The sequence below is a fragment of the Anolis sagrei genome, chromosome 5 (genome assembly GCF_037176765.1).
Source record: "Anolis sagrei isolate rAnoSag1 chromosome 5, rAnoSag1.mat, whole genome shotgun sequence".
In the NCBI taxonomy this organism is placed as follows: Eukaryota; Metazoa; Chordata; class Lepidosauria; order Squamata; family Dactyloidae; genus Anolis; species Anolis sagrei.
The window spans coordinates 149,029,817-149,055,582 of record NC_090025.1 but is presented as its reverse complement, the minus strand read 5'-3'; the positions used below and the strand labels follow the sequence as shown (position 1 = coordinate 149,055,582).

Sequence of the window (25,766 nt, the reverse complement as noted above, 5' to 3'; positions counted from 1 at the left end):
ATGTCTTTTCATGCTCATTCTTGCCTACCAAATCCAACTCATCTGTGTTGTTTTGGGCATTCCTTCTGCTTCATATTTATTTGTGAGATTCTAATGTTTACTATTATTTCTTCATACAGCATATTTCATTGAGTTCTTCCATATAGCACTAATATTCTACAAATTATTTGATCTCCAAAGTACAAAATTTTTAAAAAGCCATGAGAATACCTAAAATCTAAATCAGAGACAGAATGCAACTAGTTAGACACCTCAGAGTATATACCATAAAAATGCAACTTTAGGCAGTGAACAATTCCATGGGAGGGAGGAAACCCAAATCAAACATCCACAGATGATATATTTCAAACACTATAAATTACGTGGGGCAATGAAATAAAATCAGCTTCAGTAATACTCAATCTTTTATGAGCACTAAGCAAGGAAAACATTTTCTGCCTTTTAATTAAATCCTTCATGTGGAATAGAAAATAATTTGGTCACAGACCCTTAAACTGAAAGACACTGTCTACCTTGGGTGTGCCAGTTGTTCCTGATGTATAAAGAATATAAAGAGGATGGTCTGAAAGAACAGGAATGCAATCACACGGCTTTGCTTTTGCCATTTCCTCATGCCAATCCAGATCACGTCCTGGTCTGAGAGGGGCAGGCTCCTGGACACCAGAGGAGGAATAAAAATGTGACCATTTAAATTGCACTTCACAAAGCAAAATAAAAAACAAGCTTTTCTTGCAGAGACATCAACTATATCTTTTACCTCATCCAAAAGAATTTCAGGCGCTATATTGAAATGTACAGGATTATACACTTCAAATGAGCAAAGCAGCAGGAGGTCACCAAAGAGATTATGACATGCAATTTAAGTTGCACAAAATGAAATACTCCAGTTAAAATGTTCAGAGAAAATATAAATCAAAAGAAAAATTAGTTCAAGTATAAGTGTAAAATAGTATGCTGTAACTCTACCATATTAGGGCGGCTGTAAATTAGAACTTTTTCAGGTTGGTGCTTTATCATCTCCAGGGCTTTTTCTAAAAGTGGTAGATATTCAACTTTTCTTCCAGGTTCTATTCCAAAGGTTGATGTTACAATCAGTTTGGGCTAAAAAAAATGTTTCAAAAATTATAAATTCAAACACTACTTCCGAAACATGCAACATGACAGGTCTTTCAAGTACTATACTGGTGGTTTCTTTAAGATTAAGATGCTAAATGAAAAATCCTACATCAAGGTCACATATATCAACATAAGTAAATCAGCTCCCAAAAATATTAATGAAAACTAGAATTCAGTGCTAGTCATATATCTGTTATTCCTGTACCTAATACCCCAACTTATAACAAGAAAAATTGCCCAACTGCCCAATCATATGTAGATTATTCATACACCAAATGTAAGTATATTTCTCCTTTGGAGAGAAAATAATTTTTATGCAATTATAGTTGAGTGAACGAATGAATGAACAAATGCCACTCATTAACTGGATAATAAAATGTGAATATCTCTTTAAATCAGGGGTGGGAAATGTGTGGCCTCCAGATATTGTTGGACTGAATGTTTTATCACCCATCACCACTGGCTAAGCTGGCTGGGACTGATGGGAATTTAAATTGAGTAACATCTGGAGGGATATGTGTTCTCTATTTCTGATTTGAATGCTGTTCTGATTTTTGTATTTCCATACTGAAATTAGCCAAAATAGTGCTTACTTTATTTTTTAAATAAACTTACATTTTCCAAGTGGTAACCATGGGTACAACCCTCATTAATATAAGCCATGGCTTTTTAAGAGAAACTTATTAAAGATGAAAGCTCTAAATAAAGAAATAGGGACTATAAACTTTTTGTGAAACTGGAATATATTCCAAATCTTTAAAGTATGTGTTTGGTCTATAAAAATACATGGGCAAACTAATAGTTCATTCCAAAGCAATTTCCATTTGAAAAAAAAGGGATCTAGCATGGGTGAAAAGCACTTAGGAAAACAAAACTTCTAATGATAATTCACAAAGACTAAATGGTTCCCGCTACTCAAATTTTATTGTCAAAACTGCATTATCACCATTGAATATAAAATTTCAAGCACTTTTAAAGCACTAGAACATATTACTCTAGGGATTCATTTTACAAAGTGAGGGATATAAAGCTAGAGACAACACTATTTGGTGTATGGCAACTTGTCATATGATTAAGCAAACTAATTACAGTGGGGATCTTCAACCACTGTTCACCTAACCAGGAAAAACTAACAATCATCAATGGCAGGGTTATGCAGTATTCCCCAAGCTATTTAAAATTCAGCTTACACTTCAACTGATACATTGCACATTTTCCAAAATAGGATATGAAAGCAATTATTTTCCATGGATAACAGTGACTGTATACTTGCATTTTAAAAGTACTTCCTGAATTAGGAATTTGAATAGTGAAAGGAAGATATTACAGGGACAGGGTTAAGAGAGAACCTCATAGAACCAATGTTAATTTTGTCCTGCAAATCCATAGGGTTTTCATGGCCAGAGAAGACTTCAAACAAACCATGGTCTCCAGATTGTAGTCCAACACTCAAACCCAGTGGTTCCCAAATGTTCGTCCTCCGGGTGTTTTGGACTTCAGCTCCCAGAATTCCTAACTTCTGGCCAAGCTGGCTGTGGCTTTTGGAAACTGAAGTCCAAAACACAAGGACTACCAAAATTTTAAAGCCACTGTTCAAACCATTGTGTCACACTGGCTAGTCACTTTAAAAAATCTCTTCACATCTTTCCCTGAATAGAAGATACTAGATATAAAAGCTACTTAATTTCCCCCAAATCGGATCAAAAATGTTACCTTGGCATGATCAATGCGCGTAGAAAGCTCTTTTGAAGCAAATCCACCAAAAATGAGACTATGTATAGCTCCTATTCTTGCACATGCTAGCATAGTGTACATAGTCTGTGGAATCATAGGCATGTAGATGACCACACAGTCTCCCTTTTTTACTCCATGGCTTCTCATGACACCAGCTAACTTGGAGACCTGAACAGGCAAAATGTAGAAGTTATTCACATGACACAAATTATTATTACAATTTTTTAAAGATTCAAAATGACGTGTGGTCAAAGGCTTTCATGGCCGGAATCACTGTGTTGCTGTGACTTTTCAGAGCTGTACGGCCATGTTCCAGTAGCATTCGCTCCTGACGTTTCACCCATATCTATGGCAGGCATCATCAGAGGTTGTGAGCTCTGTTAGAAACGAGGCAAGTAGGAATTATATATCTGTGGAATGTCCAGGGTGGGCAAAATAACTTTTGTCTGTTTGACGTAGGTGTGAATGTTTCAGTTGGCCACCTTGATTAGCATTTAATGGCCTGGCAGTTTCAAGGTCTGGCTTCTTACTGCCTGGGGGAATCCTTTGTTGGAGCAACACTTGAAAACAGGGAAATTCCAATACTGTTGGTACTGTAACATGATGGTCCATGTTTATATTTTTAAAATGTCCAATGAACAAATATCCTTATTTTTACAGATAAATTCCTGTTTTTCTAGGCTAAACATATCTATGCAGCAGTGTTTTTATCTTGATTTGGTCAAAATACTTCAACCATCATTTTGAATGGGTTGCTGTATTTCAGGTTGTATGGCCATCTTTTAGAAGCATTCTCTCCTGACGCTTCACCCACATCCTCAGAGGTTATGAGATCTGTTGGAAACTAGGCAAGTGGAGTTTCCTAGTGGAATATCCAGGCTGGGAGAAAGAACGCTTGTCTGTTGGGGGCATGTGTGACTGTTGCAATTGGCTACCTTGATTAGCACTGAATAGCCTTGCAGCTTCAGAGCCTGGCTGCTTCCTGCCTGGGCAAATCCTTTGTTAGGAGGTGTTAGCTGGTCCTGATTGTTTCCTGTCTGGAATTCCCGTTTTCTGAGTATTGTTCTTTATTTACTGTCCTGATGTTAGAGTTTTTAATAGTGGTAGCCAGGTTGAGGAACAATACTCAGAAAACAGGGTAATTCTAGTATTTTGAACAAATCAAGATAAAAACACTGCTGCATAGATATTTCTAGCCTAGTAAAACTGGAATTCAACTGTAAAAATAAGAATATTTGTTCATTGGACATTTTAAAAAAATATAAGCATGGATCATCACATTATAATACATCAGTATGAATACTGGAAACATGAAAGAAATTTTAAAATGAAGAAGAAATGGTACAAATTACACAATTTATGTTTTATAAATAGTGGGGTTTTTTGTTTTATTAACCAGTCAGAGTTTAGAACAGGAAATATTAAGATACACAGTAAGACAAAGTGACTCAATGTTTACTTGTGATCATCATTAAAGCAGCTAGCAGAAGTACTTTCATTATAAACTATGGTTCATAAACTACCTGCTGGAAAACACGCAAGTCCTTGAAAATTATGACTAGAGTATGAAAAAAAAGCTCCTGGGTAAGTAATTAACTCTTGTTTATTTCTTTCCATCTCATTTATGTGGATTTAAAAAGCATATAATCTCCTCTCCCCTCCCCCCCCCCCCCCCCCCCAAATCATAAAACAAGGTGAGAAGCAGAGTGCTAATAAAGTTGAATAAAATCTCAAGGATTGTAGTTTTGCTGCTCAAGCCTGCAATAAGGATTTCCTATTTCAAGCTAATTATGTACTTTCTCCTTCCTATACAGCTTTTAAAAATCTGAGTTAAGGTCTGTAGGAGCGCTACTACATTCCTGAATCAAAACAGACTCGACAAATGGCCATCCACCCTCTGTTTAAAAGCCTCCAAAGAAGGAACCTCCACCACACTCCGTAGCAGCAAGTTCCACTGCTGAACAGCTCTCACAGTCAGGAAGTTCTTTCTAATGTTCAGATGGAATCTCCTTTCTTGTAGTCTGAAGCCATTGTTCATGTGGTCTATCCAATGCAATTTTCTGAATCAGCATCCTAATAACCAAACCAAAGCTAAAGTTGACCAAAAACTGATGCATAACCCTTTTGGTACTAATGCTGGAGAGTGGCCCCTGTTCAAGTGGCTCTGATCAAAGTGGTCCCTGGTCAAAAAAGGTTGGGAACCATTTACATACACACACACACACACACACACCCCTTTAGAAACAGAAGCATGTATTATCGTTGTTCACCTTCAAGTCATCCCCCTCTTATAGCCACCCTAAAGCAAACCTATCACAGAATTTTCTTTGTTCAGAGGGTGAAAACCTTTGCTTTTCTCTAAGGATGAAACATGTGACTTAAATAAGATCACCCAGAGGGTTTTCTATCTATAAAATGACATAATTCAGAATTTAATACACCTCCCACCATTTCATAGATCCTTGCATTTCTTTCTCTTTTTCATTTACTAGTTTTATGTAAGTCTGGAGAGAGAGAGAGGACCTGAGAGACTGGAGATATAAGGGATTTCATATTTAGGGGGAATACAATACTGCACATGAGATTCCCAAGGAGTCCACCAGTTCTCTGTTTCTCCCTTTCGAACAAACAAGTAAAAGAACCACTACTGTTTCCTCTAAGACAAAAGACTTGTAGCAAAACATTTCAGATTCCAGAGATTTCAGTTTTGGGGAATTGGAAAATTCAACCCGCAATGGGCTTTGTAACTCCCAAGCCTCCTCTGATCTTCTGGCACTCTTTTTGTTCTTATTACCATCATGACAATTTGCAAATCATTGTTTGACTTCTCTACCCAGACCTCTCCCCTCATGGACAGTGAGATAGAAATCCTCTTTATCCTATAGGCCGTAAGAGAATACCTTAGAGTATTATTATTCACTCATTCATATCCCTATGGTGGGAGTTCAGGTAGCTTTCAAAAGTTAAAACAAACTTATGAAGTCATAATTTTAAAAAATATTAAAATGCAATTAAAACCCCTTAGGATTAAATCCATTAAGATCAGCAAAAGAGCCCACTACTAAAAGCCCTGGCAATAAATTTCTAAAATGCTGTCACAAAAACAAAAACTTTCACCTGTCAAACAAACAACAGTGAAGGAGCCTCCCTCAAAACTTGGAAGCAGCCAACGAGAAAGCAAGAAAGCCTTCTTCTTTTTGAAGGGTATCAGCCTAAAAAAGCAAAAAAAACTTAAAAAGCTACTTAAACTGCAACACTCCACACGTCTGCTCAGAATACGAGGGCATGTAACTGCAGCACTGGAGAACAATCCAGTGTACATTTGTTCTGAAATTACTGTAAACCTCACTCAGTTGCTTAAAAGTTACACTCAAGTAACTATGACTAAGACTGCATTATTGATTTTAATGAGTTTCCTCACAAGCAATAGTTTTCCCCATTTTATATTACTGTTTGTGAAAACTATAAATATACAAGAAAGAAATCAGTAATATGATACTATTTTGTTACAAAATCTGTTTATTAAAGACATTATAGGTTAAAAAACAGCTATTTTATATGATACATAAAAGTATTTCTTACAAGCTAGAGCTCTGTTGGAAAAACAGAAAATATGGATGACTAGCTAAATGTTTAAAAACACCAGATCCTGCCTGACCTTGGAAGCTATGCGGGGTCAGCTCTTGATAGTACTTGGATGATAAAGGCTATAGCCCAGAGAAAAGAACTGGCAAAACTGCCTGAGTATTGCTTGTCTAAGAAGACCCTATGAAATCCACGGGGTCGCTGTGACTCGAAGGCACACATTTACACGCTTCTTTTATTTATTACCGCTATGATCTACCTTGAGTCTGACTTTTGAAAGGCAAAGCCTAATAAAGAAATAATTATCTGTTGAAGACTTATCTTTCATAACTGAAAATGTTAAATATACTACTAATGCATTAAAATGTTTAAAAAAGGAAAACAAATTTCAAATAGCTTGGTGTTTAATGTTGAGATTTTAAAATATATTCCTGTCAAATATTGTTATCTAACAAAATCTCTTGCTTTTTCTGTAACAGTTAAGGTTATTTTCAATACTCAAAAGATTTGGCATGATGCCACACTTTGACAGTTAACCTTTAAATCATTCTTGTGGCTGACATTCCTAAAGAGCATGTAATTAAAAGTGAAAAGTTTTTCTCAGTTTGGTGCTCCATGACACTTTCTCCTGAAAACTCAAATCATTAAAAATATATAAATGTACACAGTTCAAAATTCTGTAAGGAAAACAGTATTTATAATGAACATCAGCACAATTTCAGAGTTGAGTGTAACCTGAAATGCTGTTCCATAAACAAATCAGGATATGTATAATAATAAACAATTCAGAGTTATCATTCTTCATATTACATTAGGCAAAGATTCACTTTATTCAATAAAAAAGAGGAACATACTGAGTGACTTCATTGGATGGTAAGATTTCTGAACTTCATTATCTGATTAGCAATGAGTCACTCAAAGCAATACATAGAAGAACCATCAAAATGTCCATCTCAATCCAAAATCTCATTTAACCAGTAATCAATGCTTTCATAAGGAACCAATTTTCAAAAATCACAAAAACGACCTTTCAGTTGTAGCATGTTCCTGAGTTAGCATATCCTATGAAGGTATAACTGTGTCCTGACAACCTTCACTTTTATGAAATCCAGAGGGAGAAAAAAACAAACCCCTTGCATATAACTTTAAGAAGTAATTCATCTTCTTCAATAAATTATTTCACCTAAGAATAAAGAGCTGAATTAGAACTGCCACGTGCAAATGCATTACCAATTTAGGCATTACAACAAACCAAGTTGAAGGAAGCAGGTTACAAAGAACTTATATGATGCTTCAATTAACTGACAAATCATACTCAGTGCTGACAGAAAATAACAACCAACAAAGCAGCATACATGATTTACCTGTATTTCAAAGTTCAAGTCATGGCTTGGTCCTAAACTATAACAATCACAAACCATGCTTTGGTTTTACAGGAGACTTGCACACTCACAAAGTGTACTCGATATGTAGAAGACACATGCTGTAAAGTGTAAATTACATAATAATAGCTCTAAGACGTAGGACGCAATGCAAGCTGTGCTATTATGAATGTGTGATACTAGACACTTGTATCTTTGTCAAATTAGCAGCTATTTCTAGACTTACGGGCTCCTTTTTTGTTAAAAAAAAGTTGTTGCATAGAAAGCAAATAGCACTGTTATCAAGTTAATAAAAAGACAAAGATACGTTTAACCGTCCAGGAAGCAGAAGCCACAAAGCTACATTTGATTCCGGATCTAAAGCTAGAATTCAAATAATTGTTGAGGTACTGCAGAAGGCCAGTTCATTCATATCAGAAAATTTTGTTTCTTTCATCTAAGCAGTAGCATATTCCCATGACATGTCACATACTGCTTTCAAAAGCACATTCACTTCAAAAGCACTTTGCATAATTGTGAAGGCACATCAGGTTTTCAAATAATATGTGTGTCTGAACCTTCCTTGGGTGCAAAGAATAACCCCATGGATCTCTGAATCTTGGCCTGAAGTTGGAAGCCTATCTCCATTGAAACATTAACAGAACTGCAATATATTCCAAATGTTGGCTGGAAATACTGATAAAATTGCATGTAAAAATACATCAAGGGACAAAGCCACACACTATTCCATTAAACAGATACAAAGAGAAACCGTAACACAGCTGTGTTGTTTGATCTACATGATTTTCCACCGATCATACAATTATCACGTGTCATATACAAAGCTTTAGATGTGAGCTAAGCTTTTGCTTTCCTGACTATTCAGTGCAAATTAATTACAAAATCTCTTCTTTCTTAAAGTTCAATAAAGTTAATTACAGATAATCTCCTAGTAGTTCTTTCCATTGTGACCCAGATATTTGTATAGTACTGTCCAAGTACACTCCTACAAGAAAAAATTAATTGATATGAGAGAAGATTGGCTCTGTTGGCGAACTTGAAATTACCATGATAGAAGATATTAACAAAATGGATGGGAAGATATGTTATTACAATAAGATCAATAGCAACTAAGAGCATGGTATATAAATAAATGCAATTATACTGAACAAACCTGAACCAATACAAACTGAATCAAAAGTGAGAGTTTTATTTAATAGTGATAGTCTCTGTGCATTTAAAGTAGATAGGAGTGTTTTCTGTTAGGTTTTTCCAACATATACGGTGTCTATACACATAATCTATAACCAGGTTGCAACTAGCATTACAGAGTTTACTAATGCAATAATGCCATTACATAGTGGACAATATAGTAATTTTGAAAAAAAATCATTATACCATCTTGCTATGTTAAAAAAAATATTAAACGCACCTGCTGAAGAACTTCTTTGTATGTTATCAACTCTTTGGTATTTGTTACAGGGCTGTCATGTATGATAGCAATCTGATCTCCTCGCCCATTTTTAACATGTCGATCTACAGCATTATAACAAATATTCAGCTCTCCCCCAACAAACCTAAAAAGAAAGAAAAATGTAAAAACAAGTTTAAAAGTAATTCCCCCTTCACTCATGGAAGCAGGACTATAAACATTTGTGTTTTGAGCAAGTCCTGTGCCTCCATACTATCTCAGCTTTGGAAACTTTATCACCACAAGTTCAACTACAAAATAGAGCCCAAGAAATAAACAACAACAATTCTGGCCCAAGATCTTTGATTCCTGGTTCTTAGACAAAGATAAAGTAAAGATTTCCCATGACATTAAGTCTAGTCATATCCAACTCTGGGGGGGGGGGGGGGGGGGGGGGGTGGAGCCAATCTCCATTTTTAAGCAAAAGAGCCAGCGTTGTCTGTAGGCACCTCCAAGATCATGTGCCCAGCATGACTGCATGGAGCACCATTACCTTCTTGCAGAGGCAGTACCTATTGATCTACTGCCATTTGCATGTTTCCGAACTGCTAGGTTGGCAGAAGCTGGGACTAAAAGTGGGAGCTCACCCCACTCCCCCCGATTCAAACCGCCAATCTTTGGGTCAGCAAATTCAGCAGCTCAGTGGTTTAATCCATTGTGCCACCAGGGGGGCCCTGTAGCCTCCAACATTTCAGATAAAAACCAGAGCATGTCTGCTTAAGCAACATTCGATTGTGGATGAAATGGCAAAACTTATTAATGAGGAAAACCACATAAACGAGAGGAGGCTGCCATGGTTAACTTTTCCTTGAGTCTACTGGGAAGGATATGGGCCCCTTCTACACTGCCATCTAAAGTCCAGGGTTAAATCGAGTTAAGGGGGGGGGGTGACTAAACGATGTTTAGCCAAAATATGGGAGGAATCAGGAAGGATCAGGTTAAATGCGGAAAAATGTATGTTTAAAAGTTGTCCTTTAACCTTGATTCCTCCTGAGAATAACGTACCTTTCAATGACTGTGTAAACCTGCAAGCATGGAAAACACATGTTTTCCTTCCCTCCCTCCTGCCTCCCATTTCCCACTCAACTTACTGGAGGAAGGCTTCCATACTGGCCTGGAGCCTTTACCTCCCTTCCTTCTCCCTGGAATAACCAACCAGAAAGGAGCCTTGGCATTGGAGGAGAAATCCCACCTACCCTACATCCTCTTTCAGCTCTTCCAAGGAAGGGGGGAAGGAGGGGAAACGTTTTCATTGGTGGTGGCTAGATACTCATTCCTGCTGATCCATGGGAGTCTTCTCCTAGTAAATGCATGGGAAAACGAAGGACAGGGAAAGGGAGGCTGGCAGTGCCTCGGATCAGCAGGGATGAGTATCTAGACACCACCCATGCAAAAGCACAGGGTTTAGGCCAGCTGTGTGGCCCCCATCCTGAGAGAAAGTGGGATTTAAAATCCCAATTTCTCTTGGATTTTTGGCCTGTCTGGAATGGCCCTCATATAATCCAGTTCAAAGCAGATAATTGTTTGCTTGGATAATCTGGATTGTATAGCAGTGTAGAAGGGGTCAAGATCCATCTTCTCTGCTCGTCTTCTCACTGCTGACAATTGCATGTAAACTCCTTTTACACTTTGAACTCAGTTTGCAGCAGTTGAAGTAAGTTGGAGACAAAAAGGGAAGTGAAAGGAAGAGAAGCTAGAACATTTTACAAACAGCTGAGAAAACAGGGCAACAGAGTGTTAATCCCTGTCAAATCAGAACAACTGGAAGGTATGTCTTGCTGTGCACAATAAAAGACAGAAGGTTGAAACACTAATTTTTTAGCTGGGGGACTCCTGACCACTGTAATTTTCAAATGTATTTGTTTCACATGATTCCCCAAAAGGCCTGATCTTCATCAATACATGTTCAGGAGACAAAACGAAAGTGTTAAAAGACCTTTAACCATCAGATAGGATCATCACTAATTCCCATGTGAGCAACTACACCTTGTCCACCTCTGCCAATGCAAAATTTCCTGATATCTCTCCTCAGTAATGCCTCCCTTACAACATTCCAACATATTTCCTGGAACACTCAAGCCAAAAGCCACGTGTATTATGCAAATCAGCCCAGACTCAGTCTCTTTAAAAAAGAAAAGATCAAAAATAAATGTAATTAATAAAAAGACAAAATGTCAGCTGGCAGTTAAAACAAGCAATTTTCCTATCTAATTTGTCACAATAAGGGTAACATTCCAGGATGGCTGAAATATTGATTGAGGTTAATCATTGTCTGAGTCCGTCCTTGACTGCGATTAAAATGATGAAAGCTTTGAGAGAACCTATTTTTATTGGCAGCTACAATGACTCTAGAAATTTGATATTAGATGGGCGTGCATGCAGCTCTACGGACCACTTCTCAGGAATCTGTTTCACACTAAATATGTTTAAGTTTCCACTATGGGTTCTCAACCTTACTTTTCAAAGGGGTTTTGGGGCTGTGGGGAGGGGGGTGGGTATTCCCACAGTTTTCTGGACTAATTTAGTGTCTGAACTGCACTATTCTGCAGTCCAGAACTGGAAATAGTGGGTTTATCCCGCGCCTTCCAAGAAGGTGCAGAATAAATCCACTATCTAATTCATTTGCTACAAACCAGGGTTTTCCTGGTTTGTGGCAGTTAATTCGGGATTGTCCAGGATGTCATCTGGACAGCCTCTTCTTTATTGCGGGAGTTACCACAATAAAGGTGCTGTCTGGATGCACCCTCAGATAACCCAGGGTCCTTCCATGCAGTCTTAGATCCCAGAATATCATGGCAGAAAATCCCACATTATCTGCTTTGAACTGGGTTATCTGAGTCCACGCTGCCATATATTCCAGTTCACCGCAAATAATGTGGGATTTTCCTGCCTTGATATTCTGGGTCATATCACTGTGAAGAAGGGCCCTTCAACTGTGCAAGGCCTCAGGTTGAGAGTCATTTCTGGATCCTAATACCCATAATCCCCTAACCAGCTGAGAACTGTGCTTTCAATCAAGAGAGAACAGTGGGGGAAATAAGAACTCCACCACAAACAGTAACTTTTCCAAGCAGTTAAGGGCCCTTCCACACAGTTGAATAAAATCCCACATTTTCTGCTTTGGACTGGAATATATGGCAGTGTGAACTCAAAAAAACCAGTTCAAAGCAGATATTGTGGGGTTTTCTGCCTTGATTTTCTGGGTTATGTGGCTGTGTGGAAGGGTCCCCAGAATATCAATGCACAAAATCCCACAATATATGCTTTTAGCTAAGATTATTAGTCTTAGACTGGGTCCTCATCAGTGAGGACCCAGCCAGCACCTTACCTGTTCCTCCCCAACTTCGTGGTATCGTCCCTGGCCCAGACCTTTCCTCAAAATTGCCAAGTAGCCCTGGAAATAAGAAGACCCAGGCCCTACCCTGGCCATTAATTAGGTCCACTTATTGCACTTTATTTATTCCCTGGCCTATATTATCACTACATGAGCCCCAACCAGCCTTTTTAAACTGTCCAGCAACACTTGTAAGTAGGGCCATTGGTAATTCATTGTGCAAAATTGAAGAATGTGGTTGTGTCAATTATTTCAGATTTTTAGTGCTTCAAGCTATATGTCTGCTTGAAGCACTTGTTTATTGGATTGTTTATATGTTATGTTTATATTTTAATGGCTACTTTGTATGTTTTATGTTTGCTTGTGTAAACTGCCTTGAGTTCCCATGGGGAGATAGAGTGGTATATAAATAAAGTTGTTGTTATTATTATTATTATTATTATTATTATTATTATTATTATTAGAAACACAACAAGATGAGTCCACAGCAGACAAGACCACTCTGCTGGCTTTTGTATTGGATCACATGTCGGACACTTCCCAAGTGTCTAGGACTGTGTGATGTATCGGCGAATAATGTGTGCAGATCCCAGTAAGTTGGCCTTTTGCAGCTGGCAGATGTTAATTTTGTCAGTGCCAACTGTGTTTAAGTGCAGGCCAACGTCTTTAGGCACTGCACCCAGTGTGCCAATCACCAATGCAACCACCTTTACTGGCTTGTGCCACAGTCTTTGCAGTTTGATCTTTAAATCCTCACATCGTGTCAGCTTTTCCCGTTGTTTCTCTTCAATCCTGCTATTACCTGGGATTGCAACATCAACGATCCATACTTTGTTTAACATGATTGTGAGGTCAGGAGTTTTGTGCTCTAAAACTCACTGTCTGAATTCGGAAGTCCCAGAGGAGTTTGACGTGTTCATTTTCGGTAACTTTTTCCGGCTTGTAATCCCACCAGTTCTTTGTCACAGGCAGAATAATAATTATTATTATTTTACTGACACAAAGCCACAGTATCAGCAAACGAGATCTATATGCTGGATTTTGTATCAAAAAATCACAAGTCGAACATTTCCCAACGTCTAGGACTGTGTGATGTATTTTTGAATGATGCGCACAGATCTAAGTAAGGTGGCCTTTTGCAATTGACAGATTTTGTCGGTTTATTGTTTCTAAATGCCGGCTGAGATCTTTTGGCATGGCACCCAGTGCGCCAATCACCACTGGGACCACCTGTACTGGTTTATGCCAGAGCCTTTATTATTATTATTATTATTATTATTTTACTGATACAAAGCCACAGTATGTCACAGCAAATGAGATCTATATGCTGGATTTTGTATCACAAGTCGAACACTTCCCAAGCGTCTAGGACTATGTGATGTATAATAATTATAATATATAATTATAATAATAATAATAATAATAATTAACTGGGTTATCTGAGTCCACACTGCCATATATCCCAGTCCAAAGCTGACAATGTGGGATTTTACTCAGCTGTGTGGAAGGGGCCTGAGAGGATTGAGGTTGGGACCTGAGGCAACCTTTACCTCTGACTTATGTTTGTATTGTAGCACCCAGAATTTCCCAACCAGCTGGGAACTGTAGTTTCAATCAAGAGAGGAAAGCAGGGAAGAACAGTAACACCCCAGACAGTAACTTTTCACAGTCTTTAAAGTTGAGCAGCGTGGCGAGGCTTTGGCAGGCTTTGGCGGGCCTCTCCCTCCCTACCTCCCTCACTCACCAGGCGGTGCTGCAGGGGTCTCTCCTCTCCATGGTTTTGGCCCAGGGCTTGTGCCAGTCGATGCCCGCCGCCGCTTCTGCCCACAGCTCCTGGGGCTGCTCCACCGACCTCTTGAAGAAGGCCTCATAGTCGCCTCCAGGGGAGAAGGAAGAGCAAGAGAAAGAGGGCTTCTTGGCACCGCAGGGCCTCAGGAAGCGCCTCAGGCCCACAAAGAGGGGGCTCCTCAGCAGCAGGGCGCCGCTCATGGTGTTTGTTGGCGAGGAAGCCCCGGCTGGTCGCGGCCCGAGAAATAGGCGAGGAGGGCAGGGAAAGGAGGAGGAGGAGGGGCCAATGGAAGAGAGGGAAACCAAGGGGCCTCCCACGCCTACAGGACTGAAGTTTCTGCGAAGAGAACCTGGCTGGATTCCTGAGTAAAGAGCCAAATTAAAGCCCTGCTCCTGCTGCTTGGCTTTGCGTCTGCGCGGCTCCAGCCCAAAGGTCAAGTCAATGGCACAAGGGCCATTCAAGGTTGCATAACTTGGCCTTTACACTTCCTCAGGCGCCTCTTAGGACTCTTCCACACAGCCCTATAATCCAGATTATCAAGGCAGAAAATCCCACAATATCTGCTTTGAACTGGGGGCCTTTCCACACAGCTGAATAAAAAACCACATTATCTGCTTTGAATTGGAATATATATACAGGTGCCCTAACAAATTTGTGAACATCCTGCGGCTCCTCCATGATGGCAACAGTCCTGGATAGCAGTGGCTCCAAAGTGACCCATTGAAGGTGGAATCAGGTGTCAAACAGGGATGTGTTATTGCCCCAACCTTATTTTCCATCTTTATCACTATGATGATGCACCAACTGACATCCGCCGGGAAGTAGCAGCCAATAGTGAAAGGACCAAGGCAGTGACATCTCCAGCTCATCCCTTGTTTGGGTATCAGCCAGCACATCAATGACTTAAATCTAGAAATAGTTTTCTAAGATCTACAGAGACTTGCTAGAACACCCCAGCAAGCAAGAGTCCAAAAGTGGCAGGCTCAAACCCAGAACCTCAATCAATGGCTGATACCAAATGAGAGACTCTCTCCTGGGTACACAGAAAACTGGGTGACTTGGAAGGTGCTGAACAGACTGCGCTCTGGCACCACAAGATGCAGAGCCAATCTTAAGAAATGGGGCTACAAGGTGGAATCCACGACATGCGAGTGAGGAGAAGAGCAAACCACTGACCACCTGCAGCAATGCAACCTGAGCCCTGCCACATGCACAATGGAGGATATCCTTGCGGCAACACCAGAGGCATTCCAAGTGGCCAGCTACTGGTCAAAGGACATTTAATCAACTACCAAGTTGCAAACTTTGTGTTTTGTCTGTTTGTTTGTTTGTTTGTTTTTGTTAAAAATGTAATACAAATGCCTGGTTGCTCCTGACATGATAAATAAATAAATAAATCACTATGATACTTTACCTGATTGACAGGAAGCTTCCCACCGGAGTGGAAATCATCTATCGGACAGATGGCAAGTTTTTTAACCTCAGCAGACTGAAAGGCAGAACCAAGGTTCCAACAACATCTGTTATAGAACTCCAGTATGCTGATGACAATGTTGTCTGTGCACATTCAGAAGATGACCTACAAGCCACTCTAAACACCTTTGCAGAAGCATACGAGCAGCTCGGCTTGTCATTAAACATCAAGAAAACCAAAGTGCTCTTCCAGCAGTCACCAACCAATCCCTCTCCTATGCCAGATATCCAGCTTAAAGGTGGAACATTACAAAATGTTGACCATTTCCACTACCTTGGCAGCCACCTCTCCACCAAAGTAAACATTGACACTGAAATTTAACACCGCCTGAGCTCTGTGAGTGCAGCATTTTTCCAAATGAAGCAGAGAGTGTTTGAGGACCAGGACATCCATAGGGATACCAAGGTGCTTGTTTATAAAGCTATTGTCCTCCCAACCCTGTTATATGCTTGCGAGACGTGGACAGTCTAGAGATGTCACATGCAACTCCTGGAACGATTCCATCAGCGCTGTCTCCGAAAAATCCTGCAAATCTCCTGGGAAGACAAGCAGACAAATGTCAGCATGCTAGAAGCAAAGACCACCAACACTGAAGCAATGGTCCTCTGCCAACAGCTCCACTGGACCGGCCACGTCCGGATGCCTGACCACCGTCTCCCAAAGCAGTTGCTCTACTCTGAACTCAAGAACAGAAAACGGAATGTTGATGGGCAGGAAAAGAGATTTAAAGATGGGCTCAAAGCCAACCTTAAAAACTCTGGCATAGACACTGGGAATAGGAAGCCCTGGCCCTTGAGTGCTCCAGCTGGAGGTCAGCTGTGACCAGCAGTGCTGTAGAATTTGAAGAGGCATGAATAGAGAGCGAAAGAGAGAAACGTGCCAAGAGGAAGGCACATCAAGCCAACTCAGACCAGGACCGCCTTCCACCTAGAAACCAATGCCCTCACTGTGGGAGAAGATGTAGATCAAGAATACGGCTCCACAGTCACCTACAGACCTACCGCCAGAACACCAACCTTTCACTATTGGAGGACCATCATCCTCGGACTATGAGAGATCGCCTAAGTAAGTAATATATATGGCATTATGGATGTGATGGCACTCCCGAGCCTTTGGAGAAACTATTGTAGGGAGCAAAGAAACGAAAATATTTCCCAAAAAGCAAGAGCCCCCTTTCCAATAGGGAGGGCAATGAAGGACACCACAGAAGTTGAATCTTTTAAACTGCAAAAAAAAACCCACCCTATTTATTGCATGGCCACAGCAATAACGACAAACAAGCATATAGGAATGCAATCAAAGGGTTTGTCGCAAACCCCAATGGGGCTTCAGAGCTTTTGTCACTTTGGTAGTAAATCGAATACATATTCTCATTGGCTTCCAAAGACAAATCATTTCATTGGTCTAAGCTAGCTAAACAGTTGCTCATTGGTGGTTTATGATTTTGATTGACATTATAGCACACGTGGGATCCTAACAATGGCACAACTATAACACAGCTATATTGTTCTTTGACCATGACTGTCTCAATGAATCAATCTTATCTGTTAGTCTGTTGCAAACATGACTTCAGAGCGACTGGGAAACTTGGGGGTTCTAACTAGCCACCAGCTAGCTGGTTTTGTCTGGAAGTTCTGTTATCCTTGAATAGTAACTTCTTCTCTGGAGCACTGATTTCGCAAACAATCAGCATTTTCTGTAAACATAGGCCTACTGCAGAAATAGGCCAATATGGCAGTAAATCATGACCTATAGGCATTGGGAACATCTCCAAAAATTCCCTTTTTAAAACCACATTCCCTCTACTATATTGTCTGGCTTTAGTCAGGGACCATCTGTATACCTTCTGTTAAGATTAAGACCCTTTAACACAGAGGCACTGTAGGCAAAGTGAAAAGATAACCAAAAGAGTTTACTGAAAACAGGGTGAATAAAGAGTTATCTCCACCCGGGACTATCATAAGATAACTTAAAACAATACATTTGCTGGTTGTAGTCATCTTTCTGGAATCTTTGAAAATCTTTTGTCTCTGGTGCAAAGCGATGGTTTATAAGGTGTTGCTTGCAAACTGTCTTGATCTTCTCTCCTGTGAAGCTTAGGCTTGCCAAAAGTTTCTGTTGTCCATTGGACTGTTGGTATAAAAATGCAGCTGCTAAGAATGTCTGTTTGAATTGCTTGGGCCTAGGATTACCAGACAATCTCAAGCCTAAATCACAGTAGCTCTGCTGTAGAAAAGAAAAAGGAGGAGTCCAGAAAATGAGCTCTATACACGAAATCGAATAGACCAAATAAGGCTGGCCTCTAGGGGTTTTTATGCTCCACCCAAAAACTAATGCAAAGGAAGTTATCAATACTATTAGGAAGGCTTATAAACAGGGGGAATGAAAGCAGAGAAGCAGATAACCCAGGGCCCTTCCACAGAGCCCTTGAAAATGTTACTTTTGGTGCTGTTAAAGACCCCAACTAAACTGCTATATAAAATCCAGATTATCTGCTTTGAGCTGTAATATATATGGCAGTGTGGACTCAGACAACCCAGTTCAAAGCAGATATTGTGGGAATTTTTTGCCCTGATATACAGAAAACCTGGGATCTGATCCTAGGATATAGAGCCTGTCTGGGGCCCCTTCCATACAGCTGAATAAAGTCCAACATTACCTGCCTTGAACTGGGATACACGGCAGTGTGGACTCAGAGAACCCAGGGTCCTTCCACACAGCCATATAACCCAGATTATCCCAGATTATCTGGCAGTGCAGGCTCATGTAATCCAATTTAAAGCAGAAAACCCGGGATCAGATCCTGGGATATAGGGCCTGCCTGGAAGGGCCTTTAGATGCAAAGCAGCAACAAGGAAGGTATTTTGGAAAAGTCATCTGGCACTTCAGATATCTGGAATGAAACCCTTTGTAAAAGTTTCATTACAGATGACAACCATGGACCCTTCCAGAAAGTTGAATTTGTACATAAATTCAAACAGGTATTTTAGTTAAGTGTAACTCCAGCCACACACACACACACATATATATACACACACACCCCAGTGATGCAGCAAGTTAAACCACTGAGCTGTTGAACCTGCTGACTGAAAGGTTGGTGGTTCGATTCCAGGGAGCGGGATGAGCTCCTGCTGTTAGTCCCAGCTTCTGCCAATTTAGCAGTTCGAAAACCTGCAAATGTGAGTAGATCAACAGGTACCACTTCTGCGGGAAGGTAACGGTGCTCCATGCAGTCATGCTGGCCGCATGACCTTGGAGGTGACTATGGACAACGCCGACTCTTTGGCTTAAGAAATGGAGATGAGCACCAACCCCCAAAGCCGGACACAACTGGACTTAATATCGGGAAACCTTTACCTTTACCTATAAGCTTTGGGAAGGGTTAACACTCCTGTGATATTTGTTTTGCTGTTTGTGCTCCTGTTCAGAAGATTTCACCTCACTTTCTGTCCCTGTGATAATTGCATTGTGAAAAAGTTGACTTGTTGTGGAAACAAGAATTGGTGAGAAAACTTCAGTGGAGACACCTTTTCCCCATGATAACTTTCAGGAATGAATTTCCCTTCCGAGGGATAGATTTCTCTCACTTTTTGTCTCATCCTTGTTCATAACTATGAGTTGTTTGTGTCATATTTTTTTAACTCCGGGGCCAGCTGTATTTTCAAGGATTTTAGAGTTGTGTTTCAGTTTCCTAGGAGAGGAATGCATCCCCTGAAGGCAGTTACAAAGGCTGGAAGGGCTGGAAAATAAAATTTTATGAAAATCAAAAGTGCTTTAAAATGCTGTCTTGGTTACATGTATTCCTTCATCTCTTCTAGAATCACATTTCTTAACGGTTAATACTAAGTGTTCTAGAAAGCATTTCACAATAGGCATTTCTAACAAGTCTCCAACTGTGATAATTGCTTAGAAAACTTTTCAAACAGGCAAGGTTACTATGGGAACACATAAGCCTCACCTTAAAAAAAACCTGAACGACTACTTTTGATACAGAAAACATTGTTTCCTTTGAAATCACAATTCTTTATTTCTAGATGAGCTAGTTTAATGCCAGTTCCAGAGTTATCCACATTATTAAAATGTTTACCTTTTCACCTGTGCTGTAAAGCAGGCAGGAAAAGTTAGTTGAGTCACTATTTTTGGTGCTCCAGAGATTAAGCTCCCTGGAGATATATCAGCATAGCTTTAAGGTATTGTTTAAAACATCTGCAATCATTTATAATCTGTTGTTTTAATGTTCTTGTACAAAGAACATTTGTTACATTATACAGCAGATTTGTCAAGGCATTTTGATAGATTACCCAGGAAAAGTCAGTTGAATTTGCATTAACCCAATAATGCTATAGGCTATATTTCCAAGAAAGGAATTGGAAAGATAACTTCTGAGTGTGACGGCGCAAGTGGCATCACCTATGTATAGAACTGTTAGTTGTAAGATTTAAACTGTTGTATCATACTTAATCCTGCCCCTTTTACCCTGTTTATGTATAGTTGTATGGATTGGTTGCTTGTAGCTGTCAATCAGTACTGTTTGGCTCCACCTCTTCCTGCAAGAGGGGAGAACTTCCTTTTTCCTTTCATTTTGCCATCAGAGTTCCTGCAAGATGGACGTGAGTAAGAGACTTGATTCTAAAAGACCCTGATTTAAGTTACCTCTTAGCATCAGTTCTGAGGTTTTTTTACCCCTGGGACTCATGCTTTATGTCCAGATCGTCCTGGACAATTATTTAGGAGACCCAGGCGCCTTCAAGCCAGTTCCTTTGGCACCAAAGGAAGATCCTGAATCTTCAAAACATAGGCCATCTGAACTGGGGTTGTGGTTTGCTCCGGCATTCACAGCCATTGAGGAAAGAGGAAACTTGGTGAGGCTTCTCAGTTTCAAACCCCTTGGACCCAGGACTAATTGAGACTGTAACGTATGTTTTTCTTCACCCCTCTAAAATTTTCCAGCTCATTGCTTTGAAGAAATGACTTTGTGATAAATAAAACTTATCTTGAGCTATTTACAGCGTTTTGGGTTTTTGGGAGTTCCAGTTTCCTAAAGGAGGGCAAGAAGCAATCCCTTGGGGTAAAGGTGCCACGTCTATCCATCCTTCATTAAGACTAATAGCCCCCAAGCGCGACGGCACACTGAGCATTCCTTGCCTAAGAAACCCCTATGAAATTCATAGGGTTGTCCTAAGTCGACATGGATGAAAAATTCCCTATTACAGTATTAATAGTCCTGTTCAAGTCTTGCAAACTCAAAGCCATGGCTTGCTTGCTTAAGTCGATCCACCTTTGTTTCGGTCTTCCTCTTTTCCTACTATTTTCCACTTTACCTAGTGTTATTGTATTTTCTAACAAGTCATGTAGTCTTCCTACCCTTCCATGGCAGTGGGGTTGTGTGCTCCTGAGAGGCAAAAGGTCATGCTGAAGGCTGTAATACTTCTAAGGTAGGGGCTGCATGTCACATTTTCTGGGGACCCAAAATAAATGTGCCAAACAGCTACCACACAGCAGTAATAATGCAGGTGATCTGGTCAAGGATCTTGTTAGGTTAGGTTGAAGACAGTAGAAAAAGAGATAGACTGCACTTCACATGGACTAGGTCAAGGAAACCATAACCCTGTGTTTGCAAGAACTGGGAAGGTGTAGAGTCCATTGAATTTGAAACAACTTGAAGACACAAAACAACAATTCTAATTTATCATTAATTATGCCTTTACTTGGGAAGTGAGGTGCTAAAAACCTATCTGTCACCCCAAGAGGTTTAGCGTATTTAATTTCAGCCAAGTTGCCCAGGCCTGCTTTAAAGTGTTGGTTCATTGCCCTGCTGGTATGGAAGCTACCTGCTGCCACTGCTATGTGCTACTGGCAAATAGCTATCTAAATGCTGGTGTAATAGTATTGGGCTTTCTTATGTGTATTATTGACATGTCCGTTCAAATACTCATCATACTAAAGGTCATAGAGATCTCTGGACTCTATAGTCCTATCATAGTGCATGTGCTTTACGTGCAAAATATCCTGTGTTCAACCCCCTGGCATTACCTGTAAAAGAGTTGTGATAGGAGATGTTGTCAAAATGCATAGGCATCCAAATATGACAATACTGAGTTAGACAAAAAATGACCACGCCTGGGGGTACAGTCCAACACAATTTACTCTTGTCATTTCTCTGGAGCACCATATCGTCAAGGGCACAGAAAGTGCCAGTGGCACATCGATAGCTTTTTGCTCAATTCCAAAATGCATAGACAAGTCCTTATCTCCAAACTGTGTCATGTACACCAATCAATGCCATCCTTAATTCTTCACTCACAAATTTCTCTTGCATCCTCTCCCTTGTAAACACCTTCCTCTGTCTCTTAGAAAGCAACAAACCATCAGTGATCTATTTCTCATGGGATGGGAACACATCATATTTTTCTCAAGGGAGCACAGCGTGAGTGCACAGGTGCTTAGAGGACAGCTCTTTCAAGACATAGATGGGAAAGACAGCAAACACAAAGGTAGGCAAATGCATCACACAAGCCAGCAAATATAAATACCATTTTATTATATCCCAACTCAACCATGTACTTAATGATTAGCTCTAAACAAAACCTTGAACACTGCCATATGTTCCACTATTACTAAATGAATGGGCTGATCAAAGTAATCTTTTCATCTATCACCATGTGGTAAAGCACACTAAGAAAGAATTTGTATCTATTTGCAGAAGTCAGTGAAGCCAACAGAATGTGAGCAGTAATACTTGCTGTTATGTATACTCTGTCAAGCAATATTCAGATGTATTTGCTTTTGTGTTTTACATCTATTCTATGTGCAGAAAACATTGGTCTATATTGTTACTAAAAAGTGAATGTATTTCCAAGTATATTTTTCTATATCTGAAATCCCTTTGTGAGGAAATGTTTCTACCAGAAAATATGAAGGGATAATAAAAGAGAAATATTCTCTTAATACAGTTCAATTTGCAATGGTTCTCTGGAATGAAAAGGCATCACTGCAACACACAGTAGATTTCTAATAGCTTCTTAGAGTTCCTATGTTCCTATGCAGCAGTATTCATTCAATTTGACCTGCTTAGAAGCTATGCCATTGAGGTTAGTGGGGCATCCTCTCAAGTAAACATGTTCAGGAATTGAGCTAAAATATTTCCTAAAATTGTGATAAAAACAGTTTCTCACAATATTCTCTATTGTCATAAAGGAATACCTTCCATCTCAACTCATCTCATGAGCCCCCAGTGGTGCAGTGGGTTAAACCCTTGTGGTCGACTGAAAGGTTATCATTTCGAATCTGGGGAGCGGGGTAAGTTCCCATCTGTCGAGCTCTAGTTTCCCATGTGGGGACATGAGAGAAGCCTCCCACAGGATGGTAAAGCATCAAACATCTGGGTGCCCCCTGGGTGACATCCTTGCAGATGGCTAATTTTCTCACACCAGAAGCGACTTGTGCTCCTGACACACACACAAAAACTCAACTGTACCTTATTTCTTTCTGTATTCTTTAAATACACCTATACTGCTGATGGGAAAATATTTAGCAGAGTATGTGGTATATGTTTATTCTGTTTATGCCAGTTACATTTGTACAGGACTGAAACCTCAGATTCCAGTCCTACACTCATGTGGGAGGATGTCCTGCTGAATTTAGCAGAACGTGCATATGAATAATACACATGTTTAGAATATTAGATTTAATCACCTCCATGCATTATTATTGCTATTGTTTTAATTACTTTATTTATACCCACTTTCCCCCAGTACTGGGAGTCCTGGCAACTTACAAAACTTAAAACAGAACAGATTAAAGTTCATATAACTAAAAATATTTGAAAGTTAAGATAAAGATTGCTGTTGTGTTAAGGCTTTTGTGCATCCTCCAGTGCTAAGTTCTGAGTTCAGACTTTCTGGTAGCAAAGCAACATTAACATAGGTGACTGCTGTGCTCCTGTTGCCCTGTGGCGCAATGGGTTAACGCCTTGTGCCAGCAGGACTGCTGACCAACAGGTCAGCGGTTTAAATCCTGGGAGAGCAGGTTGAGCTCCCTCTGTCAACTCCAGCTCCCCATGCGGGGACATGACATAAGCCTCCCATAAGGATGGTAAAAATCAAATATCCGGGCGTCCCCTGGGCAACGTCCTTGCCGACAGCGAATTCTCTCACACCAGAAGCGACTTGCAGTTTCTCAAGTTGCTCCTGACACACACAAAAGAATGCAGAAAGCAAAACACCTCTAACCAAAGCCCATTTGCTTGATTTGGCCAAATCAACAATCAGCTTTGACTGAGAAACTTTTCACCTGAAGTTCTTATTAGACTCTTTGGACTTTGTGGAGCCTTTTGGATGGGATTTCAGAGGACTCTGTTAAAATTCTGACAACATCCAGAAAGTATTCACTTGGAGAGGCAAACATAAATGTCTGTTTTATTGTTCCATTAGGAAATAAACAAAATCCAGATATCTAGCTCACTTTTTTTTTTTTGCATTGAGTCTTTCTTTTAGCCTCGCAGAGTCAAGATGTCAGGTGGTTGTCACTCCAGAAAGGACTAAGTGAAATAGATGCTTTTATACAGCTGTGGATCAGAATTATATTGGACTCTTGTCATCTTTGATATGGTAAATTGAAGTTATATATGTGCCTGCTTGCTTAGCAGTTGACAGGAAATCAATTGTTGTATCTCTGATATTTGTTATCTCATTGCTGGGCTATGTCCTTCAAGATAAATTTGCCATTTGCTGCTGGTTGTCCTTTTGCTTTTGGAACCAACCCTATCTGAAGAGAAGAAGCTCCAAAATATTCAGCACTGATGAACATTTGGACAAACAGATTACAACGTTTTCAAGTAAGCTTTTCATTTTGCACTCAGAGGGGATGACCAATTGAACAATTCTTGATTAATTGCATTGTCCATGCATTAACCTTTGTGAGAGTAATTACTGAATTATTCTGTATAGTTAATCTTTTCATGGGGCTAACCCTATAATGAGACAAAGTGAGGCAGCCACCTACGGATTTGAGGCTACATAAAAGAGGAGCAAATTTATATTTATTTTATTTCATTTTTATCAAGCCTTTCTGCATGAGATTCAAGACAGCTTATAAAAATGCTGAAGCAAAAAAAAAAGTTGTGATAATTAAATATTGAAACACAATCAGCTCTGCAGTGGCTTCGGTCCTTTCTGGAGGGTCGGTCTCAGAAGGTGTTACTGGGTGACACCTGTTCAACTCCACAACCGTAGTCTTGTGGAGTCCCTCAGGGTTCAGTACTGTCCCCGATGTTATGTAACATCTATATGAAGCCACTGGGGGAGATCATCCGGAGTTTTGGAGTAAGGTGTTATCTGTACGCAGATGACGTCCAAATCTGTCACTCCTTTCCACCTGTTACTAATGGTTTTCTCGGAGTACCTGCCTGGCCACAGCACACCTGAAGCTTTCTTTTTCAACTGAACAAGGCAGGGGAGATTACAAAATGGAGGGCAAATTTCCCCTCCCTTCCTCAATCCAGGAGAAAAGGCGGTCCCTAGACACAAAGAGATACCTTTCTGAACCAATAGCTGCAAAGGAGGCCTGTAGACTGGCTTTCCAGCCTCTGATAATGTTAACTTTCAGAGTGCAGCTAAGATTGTAGCAACCCTGGGGAAATGCAAAAGAATGCTATCCCATGCAACTAAAAGGTAATGCAAACTATGCTCCTGGAAGACAGAACAAGCCTCCAGTAGACTGTAGCCAGAGCTCTCCCAGCACATAGAAATGACGCACCAGGAGAGCGGGAGGGGGAGCAATTTTCCTTCTCCCCACCCCTCTCCAGACCCATCATTTCTACATGCTGGGAGAGCTCTGGCTACAGTCTACTGGAGGCTGGATAAGTTTTCCTTACATTTCAAAGGGGTTTGGGGGCTTTGGGG

General features: G+C 40.2%; 1 protein-coding gene across 3 annotated transcripts in view; it reads right to left on the bottom strand.

The window, feature by feature from the left end:
- The window catches only part of ACSS3 (acyl-CoA synthetase short chain family member 3), a 64,241-nt gene extending 49,527 nt beyond the window's left edge, over positions 1 to 14,714 (bottom strand). Inside the window, exons 1-5 of one of the 3 annotated variants that reach the window (XM_060777391.2) lie at positions 14,346 to 14,714; positions 9,229 to 9,373; positions 2,830 to 3,018; positions 967 to 1,101; positions 513 to 653 (exon numbers count right to left, since the gene is read on the bottom strand). In XM_060777391.2, the coding sequence (XP_060633374.2) occupies positions 513 to 653; positions 967 to 1,101; positions 2,830 to 3,018; positions 9,229 to 9,373; positions 14,346 to 14,590 (855 nt within the window). In that variant the 5' untranslated portion in view covers positions 14,591 to 14,714. Of the gene's footprint in view, positions 1 to 512; positions 654 to 966; positions 1,102 to 2,829; positions 3,019 to 9,228; positions 9,374 to 14,345 lie in introns of those variants that run through there. The other 2 variants (XM_060777390.2, XM_060777392.2) reach the window with 2 other exon arrangements.
- Positions 14,715 to 25,766: the final 11,052 nt, after the last annotated feature.